This window comes from Hemicordylus capensis, chromosome 5 (genome assembly GCF_027244095.1).
Source record: "Hemicordylus capensis ecotype Gifberg chromosome 5, rHemCap1.1.pri, whole genome shotgun sequence".
Lineage (NCBI taxonomy): Eukaryota > Metazoa > Chordata > Lepidosauria > Squamata > Cordylidae > Hemicordylus > Hemicordylus capensis.
In genome coordinates, this window is record NC_069661.1 from 45,768,354 (window position 1) to 45,791,784 (window position 23,431).

Sequence of the window (23,431 nt, forward strand, 5' to 3'; positions counted from 1 at the left end):
TTCTGAGGCCATATAGGCGTCCCCAGAGGAGTTTCCCGGAGCATTGGTTTTGCAACAAAAAAAGCGATGTTGCTTGTGTCCACCCACCAAATCTAAGTTGGTTTGCGGTCATGGAGCAGAACCTCAAATTTTGATAAGCGTTCCAAAATTTGATATCTGGATGCTAAATCATTTAGGCAACTACTTGACATTATGGCAAGTATGAAGCTGATGCAGAAAATAGCAGCTCTGTGTTTTGTCCTTTGTGTACAAGCAATGTATAGGGGTGCCTGTGGTATAACATCATCATATTGCAAGTCTCTCCACTCTTGCACAAGTTCTTTAGCTGCTCTTGTAAGAGCAAAGAAACCCATGTTGTGGTGATGTCACATGTGAGGATCTGTAGACTTTATGTGGGAGAATGACACAACTGCTGTTCTCACCATAACCTCATGATCTCTGAGGTGATCCATGTTCCCACACAACTGGGTCTTCTGTGCCTGCACAGTAGCTCAGTGGAAGAATCCATAGCTCCGATAGGCACTCTCTGGCATTCTGAGGCACACGGACAGTATCAGTTAAAATAGAGGGAGAGTGCCTCCCACTCAGTCCCTTCTCATCCACCATGCTAGCTGCAACGCAAAGGTTCTTGCTCCTTTCCTCCTTCACTTGTTCCTGTGGATAGAATTGTGTTTATTTACTGATCTTGGCTTGCCTTGGATTCTTCCTTTAACTATTCTCTATGGATCACCCTCTAATCTGGTCAGTTTGTGCTTTTTGGTTTTTTTCTACTTCGGCTTGTTCCGCAACTACCCCTCAATCTACCCAGGATCTCCCCTCAAATTTGGTAACTCGGTGACTTTCTGGTTTTTGACTCGGCCCTGCCCTCACTACTCTTTGCCTCATGGACGTTTGGAAAACTTGTCAAGGGCTGTAAGACCTGCAGAGGTATTTTACTGTCCTCTTACAGGCATAATGCTTGCCTAATCTGTTTGGGGGATAATCACAAAGTGAGTACTTGTAAAATCTACCTTTTGTTCTCCAAACAGACGAGGAAGGGCAGAGAACTAAGAACCACTCTTTATGAGACTGCACTCTGGCCCCTGATGCCCAGACCTTGTCCGTCGATGTCACCAACACCGACTCTGATCAACCTTCAGTTGTTGACATCAGGATCCTCTATATCAACCACTTCTATGTCAATTTCCTCCAGACACCATGATGACCCAAACTTCAAAAAGCCAGCTTACATTGACAAGGGGGATCACCATGTCCATAAGAAAAAGAGAAAATGCGATTGCTCCAACGCTCCTGATCAGCATGAACCCAAGCGTTGCTATCCCTCTGAGTTGGCATTGAAGCTGACGTTGAGAGCACTGGCTATTCACTGCATATCCCATCACCATCCATTGACCAGCCTCCTGGGACATTCTCTCCAGCACCTGGGCTAATTCACGCCTCATTGTTGAAGTTGGCACTGGAATCGATGCTGACTGATCGGACGTCCTTGAAATCTTCAATGTTGTCTACCTCCGCGACTCAAGATTCTTCAAAGGCTTTGTCATCAACTACCTTGATGTAAGAACCTCCCATGAAGAAGATCCTTCCGATGTTGACAATAATATGGCCATCTTCAACCACCTCAACATCTATGCCTATCCAGTGTTCAATATCAATGACATCAATGGTGCATATGTCTCCGTTGCCTTCCAGGCCGCCTTCACCCATAGTGATCTCACCATCCTCGATGCCTGGCCATTCCTCTTGGGGTGGTGACTCAGGTTCTGACATGGAGCTCTGTTGCTCCCCTACTAGACCCATCACCGGTTTCCTCACTCATGTCACAACACCAGTTGGAGTCTCTGTTGGGTTCGAACAACACCACCCCATCTGCCTCAACTTTTAAAGGATTCCCTTTGACACAGGGCTTGGATGATGATGATGCTGGTTCAATTTCTGCAGTGCCTAAGACTCCTTCAGCCTCACCTGTCTATCACCAATGTGCTCGCCACTCTATCCATGGAAGGAGCACTACCATTACTCAGCTTTTCATCTGCCTGTACATCCACTCAACTACCTTAGCTTCCCAGGAGCTCTTTACTGTCTGTGTTCACGACAGGTACAGGGGTCAGATGTGCTTTATCTCTCCTTGTCTTCCCTATGACTTTGAGGATTACGGCTAGTGGAAGACCATGAAGCTGAGAGGCCTCCTGTCTGAGCCAGGGATGCCTGCTCCTAAGGAAAAGCCTTCATCCGATTCCTTCAAGCATCCAACTAGATTTGCAGCTCCAGCTGCCCACTCTGTACATGTTACACAGGCATTAGTGCGGGAGCAGTAGCAACCTCAGGACCTTGTACAACCTGCTGAGGAACAGTACCTCTCTGAGGGTGAATGTCACTCCTCTGAATCATCTGATGAGGAGTTGGTGCAGACCAAAACCCGATCTGGCACCTCGCCTAATGACCAAGTAACTGCTTCTCCATCTGACTCACCTGTTGAAGAGACTAGGTCTTATTGGATTCAGGAGCTGAGATGGCCAAGGTCTTAGGCCTCGAAATTCGACTCCAGCTGCAGACGTCAAAGATTGCATTTATGACTTCCTTGCCACTACTACTACTGCTCAGCCTTCAGCTCTACCTATTCTGCTTGTTCTGGTTGGTGTGTCCAAGATTTCATGGGATGCTCCAGTTACTTCTACAATGACTTTGAAAAGACTTGAGAGTCTATATGGGATGCAGGAGGCTTCCTGCCCCTCTGTTGTAAATCTGTTAGCTCGGCTAACCCAACAGGATTTACAACCCCCTTCAGCATTCCCCGGTGAGTTAACAGAAAGCGGCAGCAGAACTGCACGAGTGAAAAATAAAAGGCTCACAAAGAAAAAACAGTAAATGAATTAAGTCCCCTGAACTGAACTAGGTACCCCCCTCTAACAATAACTGAGTAATAAGTGAACAGAAAACACAGAGCAAGGAATGAAAAATAGCGACGGACAACAGAAGCAAGGACTTAACAGAACAAAGCAGGAAAGCATAAACAAGGCAAACTGGAACTCGGACATAGTTTTGGAATTCAATAGCACACTGTCTGCAGACCAGCGAAAGTTGCAAACAGCACCTGAGCAACTGAGAGACTACCAAATATATATGGCTCAAGAGAACCAGCAGCCAATCAGGCTTCCCTGAGTCAGCACTTCAGCTTCCTCTCTAGTGATCTCCTGCGTGACTTCCACTGAGCCTCTCTCTTGAGCCATCTTCTCAAGACAGGTGAAATCCCAGGCTGCTTCCCATCAGAAATCATGTCTGACAGCTGTTGCGAATCCTCAGCTCCAGAGTCTGGTCTCCCTGCCAACTCCTGTTGCTGTCCCTCTGAGCCCTCACTAGCAGGCGAATCCTCCCATTCCTGCTCTGACTCTTCTGAGTCAGAAGTCTGAGCCATGACACCCTCTTTGTTCAAGCACCCAGCTCCTCATTCACTTGTAGTGGACTGCACTCTACAATCTAAATCTGGGAGGAAGCACTCTGTTCCTGTGGACAGGAAAGGCCGCAAACTTGATGTCACGGGCAGGAGATTTTATTCTGCATCCTGTTTGTCCCTAAAGATCTTCTTCTTGCCCTATGTGGTCCCTTATCTTGAAAGTGTCCCTAAAGATCACCAGCTAATATGGCGTGTATGGCAAAATCTCATCACTCTATATGGAACGATTTGAAGGCTGACTTAACTGGCTTACCTGACTCTTTCTGTCTAAATACATGGCTGCCTTGTCTAAATCAACACTTAAGCACTACCAAGCACCTAACTGAAACAGTCTAGACCAGGGTTTCTTAACCTTGGGCCCCCAGATGTTGTTGGACTACAACTCCCATAATCCTCAGCCACAAAGGCCATGTCTGGGGTTGATGGGAGTTGTAGTCCAACAACATCTGGGGGCCCAAGGTTAAGAAACCCTGGTATAGGGTGCTGGCTGGTTCTGCCTCTCTTCGCCACCATGCCTGGCTGCATTCGACCCCACTTGAGTCTAATGAGGAGGACAAAATTGAGACTGTACCATTTGATGGTGAGGATATCTTCTCAGCTGAAACAAATGAGACTATGGAGAAACTCAAGAGGTTGTGCTTCACTACCAAAACCTTTGCCCCATCTTCAAAATCTTCCTTCAGCCAAAGGTACCGCACCTACAACAGAACCAGCCTAAACCCCAAGAACGAAGGGATTTCAGATGCACCTCTAAATTTTAATCTAAGAGCGAAGCAGCCTTTTTATGATGAAGCCTTGAAAGTACCTTATACCCCCACTACCACCCCAACTGCCTTGCCCCTTAGCTTTTCTCCTGGCAATGCATAACATCCAATGCCTGGGTGTGAACATAGTCGCCTGAGGCTATGCCATTGAACCTGACTCACTACCTGTTTATACAGATATAAAATACATCCACTCAACTCCTACCTTGGAGGAAGAAGTTGTTTTACTTGAGAAGGGTACTATTGAACCTGTTCTACCTGTGGCTAAGCAAAGCAGTTTCTAGGTACTTTCAGGTTTCAAAACACAATGGGGGGCTTCACCCTATCTTGAACTTGAGGGCAGGGGTGTGCACATAACTGGCGCGGGATAGTTCGAAAGTGGGGGTTTGAAGAGTGGGGGAGGGTGCACATGCTCGCTCATGCACACATCAGGTGCACACGCATGTGCGCTGGGTACTTCCTTTTACTTCCGGCCGAGGAGGACACCAGACCAGCAGGGAAGTATGCTGTCACCCCGACGGAGACTTCTTAAATAGAGCGCCGGCGGGGGAAACACGGTGGAAGATCTAATAGCACCCTCTCCCACCCTTAAAGGTATGGCTCCCTTGCCTTCGAACCAGTGGAACCTCTGGTCGTTCAAAATGGTTCCGTGCACATCCCTACTTGAGGATGGTTAACAAATTCTTATGCGTAAGCAAGTTTCAGATGATCTCGTTGCAAGACTTTCTCCCTCTCCTGTCAGAGGAGGAGTTGTTTGTGACGCTATTCCTGAAGGCTGCTTACTTTCATATAGCAGTCTGTCCACATTACCTCCAGTTTCTTCTGTTTTGTCTGGGCTCATAGGCCTTACAGTACATGGTCCTACCATTTGGCTTATCTACAGCACCCCACGTTTTCACAAAGTGTATGAGCATGGTTATTGCCCATCTGCGAATGGGCAATAACTGTGCTCATACACTTCGTGAAAACTAAGCGTATATCCATTTACCTCTATTTAGATGACTAGCTCATAATTGGGAAATATGAAACCTCCCTTCGTTTTGACACTCGGTATACTTTGCCTCTTCTTGCAGATCTGGCTTGTTGGTCAACTTCAGGAAGTCCAACCTAACAGCTCAATGCTGTCTTCCTTATATTGGTGCTGTCCTGGATGCGGTCTCCAAATGTGCCTAGCTCCCAGACAACAGGAAAACCTCTATGACCAACCTGATCTCTTACTTCCAAGCTGCTCCCAAGCAGAGGCCTTGTTCCATCCAATGCCTTTTGGGCTTGATGGCCTCTTGTGTGACCATGGTTGCTCATACTCGCCTGAAGATGCGCAGGCTGCAGCTCCAGTTCCTCTCTGTGTTTTGCTGAAACCTAGACAAACAAACCAAGTGGTTGACAATACAATCTCATGTCATATATTCCATTCGATGGTGGACTATGCCTTCTTCACTATCTCAAGGCATTCCTTTCCACCTTCACAGCCCATCAGTTAAACTAACAACTTTCAAGACTTGGAGCCCATCGTTGCAGCCTGCGATTTTGGGGCCTATGGAACATCCAGCTGCAGGAGCTCCATATCAACTTCCTTGAGCTCCTGGCTGTCTTTCTAGCCTTGAAAGCTGCTCTACCTGTTCTGCAGGGCCATGTGGTCTAAATCCACTTGGACAACACAACAACCATCACCTATATAAACCACCAAGGAGGCACTAAGTTGAGATCCCTAAACAACCTGGCTCTTCAACTCTGGGAGTGGTACCTGACCACTGGTATTCACCTCATGTCTCTCCACATCAAGGGAGTCAACAACACCCTTACAGACTCTGTGAGCAGGGACCTCACTCTCCCCGCTCTACACATGTGGGAGCTGAAAGAGACATTTATTCAGGACCTCTTTCACCTCTGGGGCACACCCAAGGTGGACTTATTTGTAACTCAGGACCATGCCAAGTCTGCTCTGCTCAAGGGCAGGTGTGGGACCGAGATCCCTGGGGATCTCATTCCAAGTCTCCTGGAAGTAAAGTCTCTTCTATCTATTTCCCCCATTCCCTCTGCTCTCCAGGGTTCTAAGCAGAATCTTTCAAGAACAGACTTGGTGTAACCTTGTCTTTTTCTTTTCTTTTCTTTATTTATTGTTAAATTTATATACCGCCTTTCATTAAAACAATCCGAAGGTGGTTTACAGCAGAATTTAAAAACAAGATTGTAAAAATGACACAATTAAAATATTAAGCTTAAAATATAAAACAATCTGATTAAAAAATTTAAAACACAAGCATAAAAACAATACAAAATACAAAGAGCAGCAGCAGAGACAATCATATAAAAGCCTGGGTACAAAGCCAGGATTTAACATGCTTTCTAAAAGCTGTGATGGAGACCACCGGGAGAATATTCCAGAGTCTGGGAGCGAATAACCACCAGGAGAGCATTCCAGAGTCTGGGAGCAGCAACAGAGAAGGCCCTGTCCCGCATGCACAACAACTGAGCCTCCCTCATTGCACGACAACCGAGCCTCCCACAACAACTGAACCTCCACCATGGTAGCGTAGACAACTCTGGTTTCCGACCCTTCTGAGACAGTCCAAGGGCCAACATCGCTGCTTCCTGCTCAGAAGGGACCTGCTTCCTCAGGAATCTGGACATGTTTTTCACCATGCTTTAGGGACCCCCAACCTGATGGCATGGAGGCTAAGCTATTAGACCGGATCCTCCTTAGTGAGAGCAAAGTGTCCACCAGAAAAAAATTACATGTGTAAGTCTTCATGTCCCATGTTTCAACATGTGGCTTTGACTCCTTCTCGGCCTCCATCCAGCAGATCCTCCTGTAACTCACCTCCCTTAAGAGAATGGGACTTTCCAACTCCTCACTTAAAGGTACACATAGCAGCCTTCTCAGCTTGCCATCCGGGGTGGGATGACCACTCGGTCTTCATCTACCTGGATTCTAAGCGTTTTCTTAAGGGCACTAATAACCTGTATTATTCTCCCTTAAGAGAGCCTGTTGAACCGTGGAGCTTGTCTCTAGTTCTCTTGTCACTTACTGAAGTGCCCTTTGAGCCCTTGCTCTCTTCTTCACTGAAGCACCTTTCCCTCAGAGCTGCTTTCTTAATAGCCATTACATTGGCCCAGTGAGTCAGTGAACTCTCTGCTTTAACTCTCTCACTTGCCTTACCCAAAATTCTACCCGAACAAGGTGGCACTTCACCCTTACTCCAATTTCCTCCCCAAGGTGGTTACTGACTTCCACATTAATCAGGACATCATACGGCCCATACGCTCTCTGGACATTCATAGGAACCTGCTTTATTACTAGGACCAGACAAGGTTCTTCTGTAACTCTAACAGACTGTTTGTCTCCTGTTCTGGTTCCACCAATGGATCTGCAGTTTCCTGACAGAGGCTCTCCAACTGGCTAGTAGGGACCATCTTTTCCTACTACAGACAGCAAGGGGTCCAGCTTCTGGTCAGAGTCCATACTCATTCCACGAGGGCCGTGGCAACTTCCGCAGTTCATATGTCTAGGATTAGAATGACTGACATCTGCAAAGCTGCCACATTGTCCTTGGACTTGCCATTTGTAAGGCACTATGCTATGGATCTCCACTCTGCTGCTGAGGTCAACTTCACCTGGTCAGTTCTCAAGAAGGTGCTCTGAACACACTAGCTCCCATCTCCATCTCAGGAACTAGTCACCCACCCAGTTGTGAGGAAACATGGATCACCTCAGAGATAAACAGGTTGCTTACTGTGATTTCTCTGGTGATCCATATTCACTCACAACACCTGCCTGACCAACCCCACTGCTAGCGTGCATCCGCAATATTCTGCTCTTACCTGTCTTACATGGACTCTGCTGTACTTAATCTTCAGTTACATCACAGCGGCCAATTCAGGGACTGAGAGGGAGGCACTCCTCTGCATATTTTAACCAATGCTGTCTGCGCGCCACAGAATACTGGAGTGTGCCTATTGGAGCTATCAATTCTTCTACGGAGCTAATGCTCAGGTGCAGAAGACCCAGTTGTGAGTGGGAGATCACCAGTTACAGCTGAGCAACCTGTCTCCCCCCGCCCCCGCAACATCTAGCTACAACCTCAGAAAACAATAGTTCTTTGAGCTACAAGTACATAATACAATCTCTGGTTTTGTGCTTTTTATTTGTAAACCACCTTGAGAAATTTGTTGCAGGTGAAAATTAAAGTAGAAGTTTAAAAACTACAGAGAAATCTAGTGTTTGCTTTTTAATGTAAGAACAAATTGAGAGATTGCCAGGTACAAAAGGACATAGGATTGTCAGTGCTTTCAAATATTTCCTATTTCATTGATGTATTAAAACACTATTTTCATAATTTCACATCTGCAGTATGTATATATTTTAAGTGCTCTACATTTTGAAATAGTGCCTAAGTTTATGGATGACTGTTATTCAAAGATTATGGTGAGAGATTGCTTTTCTGCCTGCAATTCCATGTAAGAGAGAGAACAATCGGCATTCTTTTATATTGCTGAACCTGCATCCCCCAGGAGGAAGATATTTCCTCTCGCCAACCCAATTCCCAAGTTATTTCCTGAGTTGCTTGTAACAAATGCCCTGCACATTTCCTCATGGGGGTGGGAAATAAAAAAATAGGTATGTTCTTCTAAGAACAGCCTAGTTTGCAGACACAGCCTAGTCACTGAAATGTGTTTTATCTTCAAGCAAATTGGATTAAGTCTAAATGTGACTGGATTGGACTGAATAGGAAACAGGCCAGCACGATTTACAATTCTAGAGTATAATGTTGTTCTGTATGTTGTGTGTTAAGTCTAAACATTTGCTGTTCTCAGTTGTGATAACCTTTGGCTAAATGACAAATGTTGATTGTTCTAGCAGTGTTTATATAAATTGCCCAGTTATTATGTTGGTAACAATAATGGGCTTTTCAGGAACCGGTTATAGTTTTTGCTAGAGGGAGTAAATATCTCTCAATTATTTCTTTATGTAGGATGACTTGTTTATTTAAAAATAAGTAGTTTTCATGTTTTTCTTAAATTTTAGGGTCGTCTGGCCTTTGGGAATCATTATCAGCCACAGACCATTTGCATTAACTTTGATGATGCTTTCTTAACTTATACCACAAAACCACCTTCAAGTCACCTTGATCAGTTTATGCACATTGTGAAAGGCAAACTGGAAAATGTGAGGGTTATGCTTGTTCCAAGTCCAAGATATGTTGGTCTTCAAAATGATGAGTAAGTAATTATAGCTCAAAGGATTAGGTTATATACAATATTCTGATGTATTATACTGTTGAATGTTGATTCCTAAACTCTTAATACAAGAGTTGCTGGAGGATCAGGTTAGAATATTTTAAACAAAGTAAATAATAAATATTACTCAATGTCTGAGTGTCGTTAAGGAGATATTTTCTTATTTCTGAAGCTTGTGAGCCTATGTATTTAATCCTGTCTTTTTGGAAACTAAAGTTTAAACTTGTGGGGTTTCAATTTGAAAATAGGAGATCCCTTGAGAAATGGAAGAATGTTGGGGGGGAAATATTTGATCAAAGTAGTAAATTGATAAAAACTTCAGTGACACCTCTCAAATACTGATATTCTGCTCTATTCAATTTAAATAGAAACTAGCTGCACTGGGTGCAGAACATCTGCCCCTCTAGTTCTCCTCGCTCCTTCCCCTACTCTCGGTTTGCCCTCTGTTCTCAGCCCCCCCCCGTTTTCATTCCCTGCCCGTCCATCTGGTTCCTCTCCCACCGCCACCATTTTCTTTCCCTCATTGCCTGCCCACTGCTGCTGTTTTCTCTCCCTCTTGCCCACAAGCCTGTCCACTGGCACCACAACTTTCTTCTCCCCCTGCAGGCAGCTTGCTCACAAACTCTTGCTAGAGCTTCCACGCATGGGATTAGTGACAGGTATGCCTTAGAGAAATGAATGAATAAATGAGTGTGTGTGTGTGTGTGTGTGTACCCCAAAAGTTGAGTTTTCCAAGATATATCTAGATGATATGGCATGTATTCCTTTGGCAAGGTCATGTCCAAGGATGAAAGCTTCCAAACCTAGCCTAATTATTATAGAGATAGCTAGAAAAATTTTATTGTGGGAATTATTTGCTGTGGAAGGCACAGAATAACCAAGCCTTGCCTTGTTGGCTATTCTCAAGGTAACATTGTTTTGTTTCTTATATATGGATCTACTATACTATTGGTCTAATTACTGAAGATGATCTGTCCCTATGGGCCTGGATTCTATTTTAGTAGAAAAACGATTAACAAATGGAAGAATGAAATGTAGGGCAAGGATAAAGCAAATTTTTATTTTTTTTAGAAGAGCAGACCAAGTCTTCAATAAGAAAGATGAACATTAAGAGTAAAGTTTCTTCAACTGAGATGAATTGAAATTGTCTTGGAGAAGATGACAATTTTGGATTGAACCACATATCTGAAAAAGTTTACTGTAGTTCCCAGAGTTTTATAGTAATGTGTTTTTAAAGTGATGCTAAAGATTTGGATTTCAATGGGAAGAAGGATGCTCTTCATCTTTTAAGAACATAACAGCATATCAGTATTGGTGAACATGGGTGACAGTGCCCCCAATGTACTTTGTATAGTACAAAGGGGGGAAAAGTGATTATTTGCCTGACATCTTTTTCCTTTTCTCTAATATGTCTGCAGTCTGTTGTGTGTTTAATTCCATTTACATCCATGGGTTTAAATGCATACAGTCAGTTGTGGGATTGCATCCCATTTTAGTAAAACATTTTAACTCCTAGATGGAAGAATTAGGAAATTGAACCTCAGTTCTGTGTATGTATGGAATACAGAAGGCAATTGAATGACCAATATGTATATTTATCCAGAATTTTGGTTCATGTGTAATTACTGTGCTGACCATCTAAAAAAACATTTTTACTACAGAGGACTCGAGATAATGACTCGACAGCAAACTTGTAGTTGCTGTTTCAAAATGTACAACATATTCCTACCCTTCTTGTGTTTATTCCATAACAGACCACCGAGATTAATGGGAGAAGGTTTTGTTGTGATGCAGTCCAATGATGTTGATATTTACTATTATATGGATGAGCCAGGTAAGAAAATCTTGAATAATCTCTTGCCTTGGGACACGGCTATGTCAGACACAGGATCTCCTGCATTTTTTAAATGTTTAAAGCAGTTGTGACCCTTGAGCTGGATCAGGACTGCAGTCCTGGGAATGGAAGTTTAACACTTTGTAGTTGCTACCTTATAGAGCAAATGGCTTTTGGGGATAAGTGTTAACTTGGGAAACAATGTGGGGGATTGATTCATCCCTCCCAATTAAGCTCATTCCCCTGCAGCTGCTATTAACTTCCGGAAAAGAGAGAGAGAAGGAATCCTGCTTATGCATTCCTTCATCACATTTCATTTGACGCTTAAATTGTAAATGAGCAAAGAATCATAAACCATCTTACTTAAAAATAAATGCTATAGGATATATTCTATCCAGTCCATAACGGTTCAACCAACAAGTATGAAACATTCATTTGAGTTGCTAATAGTGAGAGCTGGGACTTCAGACCTCTCCTCAGCTATGAACTTGCTGGGTCTTCATCAAGTCATTGTATCCAGCTTTATTCCTTTTTTCCAGTTGAGGATGATCTTACCTGGCATTGACATCTTGATGAATCCTCACCCTATCAGTGTTCTTGTTGTAAGGCCCAGGACCCTGTGGTGTCTCCCATCAACCCTTAGTGCAGTTTTCTGACTTTATTAGACCCATATTATGGTTTGGCTGAATATTCCACACAATCCCCCAGCACTGTGCAGAGATCATTGTGGTGGGGAATAGCCCTTCTGTTGAAGTGCATAATTAATCTATTTTTTATTTTTTTTTTAAAGAAAGGACTGTTCTGTTGTGTGAATCCAGGATTTTCTCCAGACTGAGTCCAGGAAGGGGCACTGAACTTTCATGCTCCCTCTCCCACTCCTACTTTTTCTGGAAGGGCGGTATATGAAGCCATTTTTGGAAGGGCGGTATATGACATACATACATAGCTCCCTTCACCACAGGGGAACAAGTACACTTGAAGATACCATGTTTATGTGAGCATGAGAACTCCCCATGAAATAGATCCTACCTTTTTTGCTGACCTTTTTAGTTCATGTATTGAACACACATTTTCAAAAACTAGTTATAATTTTTTACTTTAGCGACACCCATTGAAGATCACATTAAAACATTTCAATAATGTCGCTAATGCCCTGTCTTGGAGTTGTTGCAAGCAACTATAAACTTTCTTATAGGTATGGAAGATGGCTTTTGGAGGGTTGTAATCCACATATTAATTGCTTAGTTGTATACATGGTTTGGCACTAATTAGGAACAATTTATAGTTGATACATTTCCTTGAATGTTTATTATTTGAAACCTGATTCCTGTTTTCTAAAATACAGGTCTGGTACCAGAAGAAACAGAGGAAAATAATGAGGGAGAAACGAGTAATGAGGATAGTAAATTGCAAGACCTTCCGCCCTGCTGGGGATTAGACATAGTTTGTGGCAAAGGGACAGATTTCAACTATGGTCCATGGGCTGACAGGCAAAGGTACTATTGTGAATTTCTTTTGGCTATCTCTGTTGCAGTAAGTGAAGAATATAAGCCAAAATGTGTTCATTATGGTTGTCCTGCTTTAATGTGCTTAGAGTTTAAGGATAAAACATTTTCTTCTTTTTAAAGATGTGCTGATATTATACTGTTGTGAAATTTCTGTGATCAAATGAATATTTTTCCCCTGTAAAATTCATCAGTCAGCAAGACTGCAGAGGGGTGGGGGAACTGGCTGTGAGGGCTTCCTTCTTTCCTAAATGAAAGCCTGCATAGCCAATAGGAGCTAAAGTGAGGGAGGAGCTTCCTCCCTGAACTCCTTAGAGCAGTGAAACTGCATGCCAGTGTTAGCATGTAACGCTGTGTTGGGATGCCATGTTACCTGGTCACTTGGGTGGCCCTGTGGAGCCTGGAGAAAGGTGTGGCATTCCTCCTTTGAAGCTTTTGTGCCCTTTAGGATGCATTGGGGATGAGAAGGGCCCAGGCTGGTCGGATCCCAGTGGGGTTGAGAGGGCAAGGCAGAGAGAGCTGCAAGAAACAGCTCTAGGGAGACAGTTAGGCTGGGTGTGGCAGGAAACAGGAAGCAAGGTCAGGAAGGGGGTGGGGCTGGAAGTCGGCTTTAAGCCCTGTCAGCGGTGCACTGGGGTATTGAAAGACAAGGCAGCTGATGAGGAGGAGTGGCTTCCGAGTATGGGAGCCAGGGGTTCTCCAGGAGAGGGAACTGGCTGAATGTGCAGCAAGCCAGGAGAAGGACTCAGGTGACAAGCTAACCTCCTTCCCTGGCTGTTCCTGAGGCTGACCTTTTTGGGGTTGCTCCAGTCATTCTGGAGTTCAAGAAGGGCTAGAAGCCCACCTCGTCCCCTGGGAGTCTGACATGCTTGCAAAGGAAAACTGGAGGCAGAGCAAAAGAAACATAGAGCAAACCGAAGGTGACAAAATGCAGTTTGTGGAGGGAAACCATGGGTCCATAAAAACTGCAGTTGCTTGGTTTGCACGTTCAAGTTTGGGAACCAAACTTGTATTATTTCTTGTATTGTTTTATGCCTGTTTTTATATGTTTTTATACTCTTAGCATGTTGTTTTTATTGTGTTTTTATTGTATGTTTTTAACTTTTGTAAACCGCCTTGGGGTTATATTTTAACGAAAGGCGGTATAAAAATGCAAAAATAAATAAATAAATAAAATAAAAAACCAGAGGTGAAGGGACCTCCAGTTTCCTCTTACGTGTGAACTGGGCCTTAGTCTTATATGTTTTTTATTTCAGTTACTGTGGCAATAAATCTTAATGTAAAAGTAAAAGGTAAAGTGTGTTGTTGAGTCGGTGTTGACTTCTGGCGACGACAGAGCCCTGTGGTTTTCTTGGTAGGATACCAAGGCATAATCTCATACTGCGTGGAAGATGGCAATGGTAAGCTCCTCCTGTAGGAGATTATGCCTTTCAGTATGTATGAGACTATGCCTTTCAGCATCTTCCTATATTGCTGCTGCCCAATGGAAACATACCAGTGGGAATTCGAACCAGCAACCTCTTGCTCCCTAGGCAAGTTACTTCCCCTCTGCACTGTTATCTTAATATACTCAAGATCAATCGGGAATATAATTTCGTTAATCAGCCTGTTGATGAGTGCGCTATCCATGAGTGTAACAAAACAGATATGTTTTCCTTGGCCTTTCATGCATCCATTTATTATCCAAGAGATAGTGTGTGCTCAATAAAATCTATTGAAAGAAAACACATAGGTGGACAAAGTACCTGTCCATATTAGTAACTCTGTGGTTCCTTTGGTTTTTCTAGGGACTGTTTGTGGAAATTTTTCTTCCCACCAGATTACCAAGTCATGAAAGTGTCAGAAATTTCACAGCCTGGGAAGCCAAGACAAATCCTTGCTTTTGAGCTGCGTATGAATATAATTGCAGATGCCACTATTGATTTGCTCTTCACAAAAAATAGGGTAAATAATAAAGACATAGCTAGGTTTGGAAGGTATGCTAAGCACTTGCAGTTTTTGAAAAAACAACATTTTCTGAATAAAATGGAGCAGCAGATTATATGAAACATTGAAGATGTTATCGGCTAAGTGCATCTTTAAGTTGGTTTGTTGCATTTTACACATTTCTCAAAATATTCTTTTGTGCCTAAATAAATCTTAGTGAATTTTCTGAATTTCTCAAGATGTGTGAGTATATCTGTGTTTATGTATTCATAAATATTTTTGATCAGCCCTTCTCTACTCCACATTTTTTGGCTATTTTAACATAAAGCTGACTTAAAGCCATATATATTTTTCTAAAATGCTATACTAATGATAGCTTTACTTGTTTGGGAACTTGCTTTGGTGGTTTTCTTCAGTCTTTAACTTGAGGGAATGAGCTTTTTTATGGAGAGGTGCTGATGAGTCATAACCACTAAATATTATTATTTCCCATTAGCATCTATTAATTGTTATAGTTGTTTTCCATTCATCTGTTCATGCCCTCAGATGTCAAAGACACTTTTTATGTCTTGGATATGAAACATTTCCCCCCACAATATCATGTAAAATAAAAATTAAATTAAAAAAAATAAAATAAATATCTCAGATCTTTACTTTTTATATATTTCAAATCAGTTTTGGTCTGCTAGCTCTCTGTCATCAGTCCTGACAGTTTAAACATGATGGTGATCACTTGAGATATGACACATAGTTTTAGTGAAAATAATTAGAATAATATTGGAATTTTTTTTTATTGTAGGAAACTAATGCAGTACATGTAAATGTTGGAGCAGGCTCTTATTTGGAAATTAATATTCCTATGACTGTAAGTGAAACCGGTAGGTTGAGGCCAGGTGCATTTTATGTTCTCCATAGAAAAGTAGTGTGAAGTTGTGGAAGTATATATTTTAGGACTGAGTTGAGTCCTACATCTCAGAATGTTTGAGGTCTTCCCCCAATATGTCTCTATACTTCTGTTGCTAATGAAAGCAGGTTGCATTTAATGTTGAAAGCAGAATATTCATTTGCTTTTTTCCTGACCTTTCTTAAGATTTATTTGATGAATTTTAAAACCAGGCTCTCAGTACCATTACTTAAAGATGACTGGATACACCTTTTTATTTTTATTTTTCCCAAAGTGTATATTGGCAACTGGATTGCAGATCCTCACTAAGTATTTGAGCAGGTCCCCCCTCATTTTGCTGAACCTCACCCTAAAAATCCAGATCTCCCCCCCAAAAAAGTGCTCCCCCCCAAATTTTCAAATGAAGAGTTGCTCTTCAAGCTTTCTCTTTGTCTGCAGCCTTGATTAGTGAGCTGGAAGGTTGGAATGCTATGGTGTTGAAAAATCTGACAGTAAATTAAGGATCTAGGCATGTTGCCCTCAGTTACTTCCTGTAATCGGCATAGCTGCTTCTGCGGGTATATTTTCCTGTTGTGAATTTTTTGGTTAGCATTTCAATGAACTCAAAAATTTCTCCTTCATTCAGCATTCAGCATAATGCACCAGCCTTTAAAAAAATCAATTGGAAACTGCTCTAAATGGGTTCAGACGCTGCTATGTGCTTACTAGGCTTGTACGAAGCCTTGTCTGAATTGAAATAATCAGATGCCAGCTCTTATGGCATCGTGAGGAGGCAGTCATTCCTACTAGCTCCCTCTACATATTGTTGTCTTTTTTCCCCAGTATTGGTGGGGCACCATTAATTAAACTGGAGTCTCACAGGGCCCCAGTACCACCTGGAAAGACATGCACTGGGTTCTGGAAGTGCGCTCCCTGTGTAGTTCTGTGTGTAGCTTCCTAGATGTCACTGGGACTCAACAAAGCTCAGTTTCATTTAACAGAGCCCAATGGTGCTGGAAAAGGCTCAGCAAAGCACAAAGGTGTTCAATGGGAATGGTCAATTCCCTGCAGCGCCAAAATGGCAGTGCGGACTATTTTGCTCTGGCCAAAGCTTTGCACAAGCCTAGTGTTTACCACTGATAGGCAGGATGGACCTTTTCTTTTTGGTTGAAATGAAAGTGACTGTATGTGAAAGAGAGAGATACATGTTGATACTTGTGTTTTATTTACTAGGTTACTCTCCTGCAATTAAAGGTCAACTTTTACATGTAGATGCCACCAGTAGTATGCAGTACCGGACTCTCTTAGAAGCAGAAATGTTAGCTGTAAGTATTCTGGAGTGACATTTACCATATTTTGATCTAAAACTTAAGCAAATAGGAAGAATATATTTCAAAAAAAGTGGTGTAAAGAATTTACAAGCCAACTAAGCTGAATACATGATTGTATATGTCAATCATAGATTTTGTTTGTTTAAAATAAATCCTGCCTTTCTTTGCAGACACAGGGCAACTAACTATTAAAAGAATACTATAATAATAGTATAATAATATTTTAAAAATGGTATAAAATTATATAAAAAGGAGAAACCACTAAAAATAAACCAGCAGCAGCAGCAGCAAAAAAAAAAAAAGTATAAGAAGTATAGGTATAAGAAAAAAGCATGGAGAAAAAGCATAGGAAAAAAGCATGGAGTTGAGGAGAGTCCAGAGATTCTTCTTAATTTTTCAGCTTCCATCAGTGACATTAACTCCTACCCCTATCAGAGGAGGGAAAGTGTGTTGTTGCCGCAGGGAGGGATGGAGGGAAGCAAAGCCAAAATTGTGCTATTGTCCACCCTGCTGGTCCATGTGTGGAGGACTGACTAAGGCTAGGGATGTGCACAAACTGTCCGACTGATGGTGCAGTGGCAGGGGGGTACCTTTTTTAAGGGACCGGGAGGGTGCTCTTACCCCCACCCCACTGCGTTTCCCCCACTGGTGCTATTCCCAAAATTGCTGTGCAGGGCAGCAGTGCATCTTCTTGCTGCTCCACTCAGCGTCTGATCGGAAGTGGCCAGTGTGTGTGTGCGAAGTACGTGTGTGTGTGTGTGTGTGTGTGTGTGTGTGAGAGAGAGAGAGAGAGAGAGAGAGAGAGCGAGCATCCTCCTGGTCCCTTAGAGGTAACCACACCGGTTTGGCGGTCCAGAAAAGGATCACTGAACTGGTTTTGGCACATCCCTAACTAAGGTCATGCCTGGACAAGGAGTTGCCTTGCATTCCTCCACCTACAGTGGATTGAGTAAGATAGTACAACCTAGTATGTGAAATTCATCTTCCCTCTTTACTACCTGCTGAGTCTCCTTTCCAGAGCCACTCCTTGAAAGGATGTGTCCTCTTAAGAGTTGTGCAGAAGGGGAATTTCACCAGATATAGCTTCTCCCATCATAATATTGCAGTGATAAGAGAAGCTGTGCCTGGTGGAGTTTGCCCTTTTGATATGTATTTTAAGGCTGCATAAGTTCCCTCGGGCTGAATCTGGCAATTTTGTGCATTTTTTTGCTGTCTGGCCCAAAGCTTCCTTGCCTGCTGGTTCCCTCCTTCCCAACACCTAACGGGTTAGTAGTCATGACTAAGCACCACTGAAATCAATGGCCGAAATTGTGTGCAGTGTGCCAGCAGCCATGTGACTTGTGCCTAGGCTGCCGCAGACATGTAAGGCAGCCTTAACACAGTTGAGGGTGAACATTTGCACTTTCAGTGTTGCCACAATGGAGTAACTGCAGCAGCGCTGATTGTGAAACCATTTTATCTCTACTGCAGCAGGTCTGATTGTGCAACTGCTACCCCTCAACTGTGTTGGAGCTGCCTAGCAAGTTCACTACAGCCCTTGCAGAGTTTGTGCTATCACCGGCACGCTGCACATCATGTCAGCCATTGAAACTAGTTGGTTATGTTTAACTTAAGTCCCAATAATTTCTATGGGATTTAGTCATGACTGACTAAATCTGGATGTTGCCCACAGTCCCTCCTTTTCTTAGGTTCTCGATCACATTTGTCTTGTCTGTTTTTTGAGGCACATTGCTCATTGTTTCTTCAAGCCTTTGCTTTTTCTCCCACTGCCTAATCAATTATGCTTCCTTCAAAAACTTGGTTCCCAAGCAGCATCCACCCAACACTCTTTTTCTTGTTCTTTTTCTTCCTTCCCCCATCTTCTTCCCATAGGTGCTCCTATCCTTATACTTTGTTTCAGTTCTTTTAAATTCTGCCATCCTTACCTCAATTCCTAGTTTTCTTTGCCTGTCTTTTTCCTTGAAGATCTGTCTCATCAACCTGTTCTTACCTTAGTTCATTGCTGTGATACTGCTCCCCTTCTTCTCCTTCCAGGCTCTTTATTAGTAAGGTAATTAGTAAAACAGAAAAAGCAATAGCACGGTGATCAGAGATCACTTGCAGTACACTAGTTCTGTTTTATTTATTTATTGCATTTATATCTCATGCTTCTTCCAGAGAGCTCAGAGACATGTACATGATTATGTTGATCCTCACAGCAACCCTGTGAGGTAGGTTAGGCTGAGAGAGAACTGCCACATAATCACATGCATGAACCAAGGTTTGTTGCTGAACTGGTTTGGGTGAGTTCCGAACTGGTTTGGCGCTGGTGGGGGTGGGGAGCGGTGAGCAGGATCTTTAGCAGGTCCTTCCCTGCTCTCTGCCATCCCCTGCAGCTTCCGGCTCCCCTCAAGAACCTGTGTATATTGGTGCTGTGTGCAGATTCTTGGGGTGAGTGCTGTCACAGCCGGAAGCTGCATGGGGTGGCAGAGAGCATGGAAGGACCTGCTTTCCTCCTTTTGAAGATTCCGCTCACTGCTTCACCACCCCATCCCCAACGTGGCACTGAACTGGTTCAGAACTTGCCTCAACCGGTTCTGTGCCAAAACTGTGCACATCTCTAATAATTGCCTAGTGAGTTTCATGGCTGAATGGGGATTTGAACTTGTGTCTCCCCAGTCCTAGTCCAACACTCTTAACCACTACACTGCACTGATTCCTCATTTGAAGCTTAGCTCCTGGGACCTCTTCATGCTCAGTCTGTCCAGCATGCCTGCTGAGCCCCTCTTGATCCCACAGCTGGTATGAGTCTTTAGTTCCCTCCATATCTTTGTGATCATCCTGTGCTGCCTGTTTGCCTCCCACCACTTCAGGACCATTCTAGGAAATCACATGGCTCAGTCTATAGGTGCCATAAGCCATCATTGCTGCTACCATAGCATCCCTCCTCTCATCTCAATATAGATTAATTATTTAGTAGGCTTGTTATATCTGGACTGTGAAAATGGCTTTTTCATACAAAAGATTGAGATTGAACTGCTTGATACTTGATACTTTCTTTGTGAAAGCGGGTGGCAAATGTAGTTTAAAGCAAATGTTGAATTTCTATAACTTTTAAATAAATGATATGAAAATTGACCTTTGTAACTTGAAAGATTTAAAAGGTAACAAACCAGGCTAGCTCTCATTTTTCCTTAGCAGGAAAGTAATTTTTAAAATTATCTACTAAGTACACAGTTGTCACATCATGGGGGCTGTTGTTTGTACATTGTGTTATACTGTTGCTTTTGTATTTGCTTTAGTTTCATATTAATGCCAACTATCCCCGGATATGGAACATGCCACAGACATGGCAGTGTGAAATAGAAGTTTATAAGGCAACCTACCATTTTATCTTTGCTCAAAAAAGCTTCTTTACAGGTAATCTTTCTACTTTTGTGTAATGTATGTTTTGCACATCTTTAAAAATAGCACAGATGTCTGTGTGTATGATATGTTTTGTACATAGATGTGTCTGTTAAGAACTATCACCAAAATAGATTTTCCTATTCACTTCATGTTGCTTTAGTCATCAAATCTGTATGAAGAATTAATTTTAGTTTCAACAGCATAGAATACATGCTTGTAAAGTAGTTTCAGTAGAGGGCTTTTGGTGTACTAGTCATCTAAATGATTTATGTATCAGGGATGTTCACATTAAATTACAAATATCAAGACTCCCAGGTTGAATAAAAGTAGTTTAATATAAAGGAGTTTGAATTTCTGGTCATAGGAAACTGCCATATACTGAGTCAGACCATTGGTCTATCTAGCTCAGTATTGTCTTCACAGACTGGCAGCGGCTTCTCTAAGGTTGCAGGCAGGAATCTCTCTCAGCCCTATCTTGGAGATGCTGCCAGGGAGGGAACTTGAAACCTTCTGCTCTTCCCAGAGTGGCTTCGTCCCCTGAGGGGAATATCTTGCAGTGCTCACACATCAAGTCTCCCATTCATATGCAACCAGGGCAGACCCTGCTTAGCTATGGGGACAAGTCATGCTTGCTACCACAAGACCAACTCTCTTCTCAAAGCCTTATGGGCTCATGGGTCCGTGACTAGTGAACCATTTGGCTTCATACTCTTAATGCCTGTGACCCTAACCACACTGGCCTCAATTTCTCTTGATGTTTTACACTGGGGAATGTGCACAGTCCACCTTAAAATGAAGTGGCTAATTTTTGTAGTCTTATTCTATTCAGTGGAGTTGAGCTGTGTAGGATTGACACAATTTTAAGATTTTTGAACATCATATTTTATGTGAGTAGGAGGCTATCTACAGGGATTGGAAAGCTTTATTGGGTTAGAGGAATTTTGTTTGATTGGAGGTTCTAAGCTACAACTACTGTATACAGTACTGTGTGTGTGTTTGTGTGTGTGTACACACACAAACTCTCTCTCTCTCTCTCCACATACTAGATAGATAGATAGTGTGCAGCTAAAAACCTGCGTCATACAAAAACAAATACCTAAGCCTACTTTGAAGTTACAACTAAATAAAATAAGTAAAGTAGATGTTTACAAGCTCAAAAGACATTTTATTTTGCTGTCTTCTGGGAAATCTTAGGATTTGGGACTACCTTAAACTTCAGTGCCTAAAGGTTTTCAGTGTTTAAAAGTTTGGCATGTAATTTTAAAAATTGTAATGGTCCGTTGAAGTTAATTTATTTCCCTCCTTTATGAAATTTATTTAGCTAGAACAGATGTCAAATTACTCTAATGCTGAAGTGGATCCTTTCTTAGTCAATATTATTGCTACTGAAGTAAGATGTTTGTGAATGGCAGCATAGCTGCTCCTGGTCTATGGAATGCACTTCTGGCAGATATCCGCAGTTTAGGCTCGCTCTCGGCCTTTAAGAGAGCCCTAAAAACTTATTTGTTTGGCCTGGCCTTCCAAGGCTTGTAAAGTGTTGTTGTTTTTTAAAGTATTTTATTTGGTTTTAAATGGTTTTAATTGTTGTTTTTATATTGTTTTTAGCACTGTGTTTTGAATTGTGTGTTTTTATGTCTTTTAAAAGTTGTTGTACACTGCTCAGAGCCTCTGGATGTGGCGTTTATAAATATAATCAACAATAATAATAACAACAACTGAGTTTAGAATTGCAGTATAAGAATTTTGATCCATATATTTTGCTTTGCTTCAAAGACCCCTCTTATGAGTGATAAAATGTAAAGTGTTCCAAAGACGGAACTTAGATGCCATGCTAAATGTTAGTGTTTAATATAGTGTTTAATAATACAACTATTTTCTAGTGTGTTACAGGCTACATTCCCTAAAAGAAAACCTGGTATTCAACTTTTTCCTTTCTTTTTCACTGCTGTTATGTAACCAAATATTGTTGTCACTGGAGAACTGAGAAGTGGGGCAGTTTTTAATACAAGAGGTCGGGTGTAGCTAGGGGAAAGGGGGCTCGTGTTTGCCGCTCTGCCCGGCGGCCCTTCAGAGTGAAGAAGATAATAGAGAGGGGTGGAGCTGGGGGTCCCTCAGGAGTTGGGGGTCCTAGGTTCTTTGAACCCATACGTTCAATGGTAGCTACACCCTGCTAGAGGTGATGAAAGTCTAAACTTCAGTCTGATTTTTATTTTTAATACCTTGTCATCAAAAAGGTGAAGGTGTAAACATTTAAAGTATTGTTTCTATAAATGAGTCTTTCCTCTACCCCTGTGAGCTGTAAATCACATTCTACACCCACCCACCCTTTTCTTTCTTTCTTTCTTTTTTAGATTTGATTCAGGATTGGTCCAGTGACAGTCCTCCTGATATTTTCTCATTCGTTCCTTATGCCTGGAATTTTAAAATAATGTTCTATCAGTTTGAAATGATTTGGGCAGCAAATCAACACAATTGGATTGATTGTTCCACAAAGCAACAGGAAAATGGTAAGAACATAACTATATTTTAAGTGAGCACACTACAGTTTTCCTATTTCCAGCAGTATTTATTTAAAAACATATTTAAAACCAAAACAGAGATCATCTTATATTAAAATAATTTGCCATTCCTGTATTTTCTTGCTATCCATTCAAAGTTAAGTTATTGTATTCATTTATCTTCCCCTGTGTGTGTGTGTGTGTGTGTGTGTGTGTGTGTGTGTGTGTGTCCCCACCCCCCCACCCCCCAATTCCAATAGCCTGTTCTGTAGCCAAATAATGTATATTTTCAGATGCTTTTTTGTGTGCTGGAACAATCTATATTCAAATTGTTGAAGAGCGAGAATGAGCTCCAGTGTTCTCCTCACTAGGCCTGTGTTTTGGGATCGCTAATTCGAATAACTTGCAACCCCTCAGTTCTGGGAGGAGGCAACTTCTCCCACTGTGACCACCTCCATGCTCTACTGTGCAGTTCTGGTCTGGTGAGGGGGCCCCTTTCATGGGAAGCTGAATCCTATACTTCCCCTGGGATGGTGCTCAGGGCATGGCAGGATGTGTGCATAGGGAAAACTGAGAAGGGTAGCCTTTTCAAACGGTTTCCCCATTGTACC

The 23,431-nt window shown here is 42.4% G+C and overlaps 1 protein-coding gene across 12 annotated transcripts in view; it reads left to right on the forward strand.

The window, feature by feature from the left end:
- Positions 1-23,431, forward strand: part of BLTP1 (bridge-like lipid transfer protein family member 1) — a 201,468-nt gene that overhangs the window by 21,859 nt on the left and 156,178 nt on the right. For all 12 annotated transcript variants that reach the window (XM_053253722.1, XM_053253721.1, XM_053253726.1 and 9 more), the window contains exons 9-16: positions 9,245-9,438; positions 11,211-11,290; positions 12,636-12,786; positions 14,583-14,739; positions 15,521-15,599; positions 16,838-16,929; positions 20,217-20,334; positions 22,674-22,829. In XM_053253722.1, the coding sequence (XP_053109697.1) occupies positions 9,245-9,438; positions 11,211-11,290; positions 12,636-12,786; positions 14,583-14,739; positions 15,521-15,599; positions 16,838-16,929; positions 20,217-20,334; positions 22,674-22,829 (1,027 nt within the window). The remainder of the gene's footprint in view (positions 1-9,244; positions 9,439-11,210; positions 11,291-12,635; positions 12,787-14,582; positions 14,740-15,520; positions 15,600-16,837; positions 16,930-20,216; positions 20,335-22,673; positions 22,830-23,431) is intronic.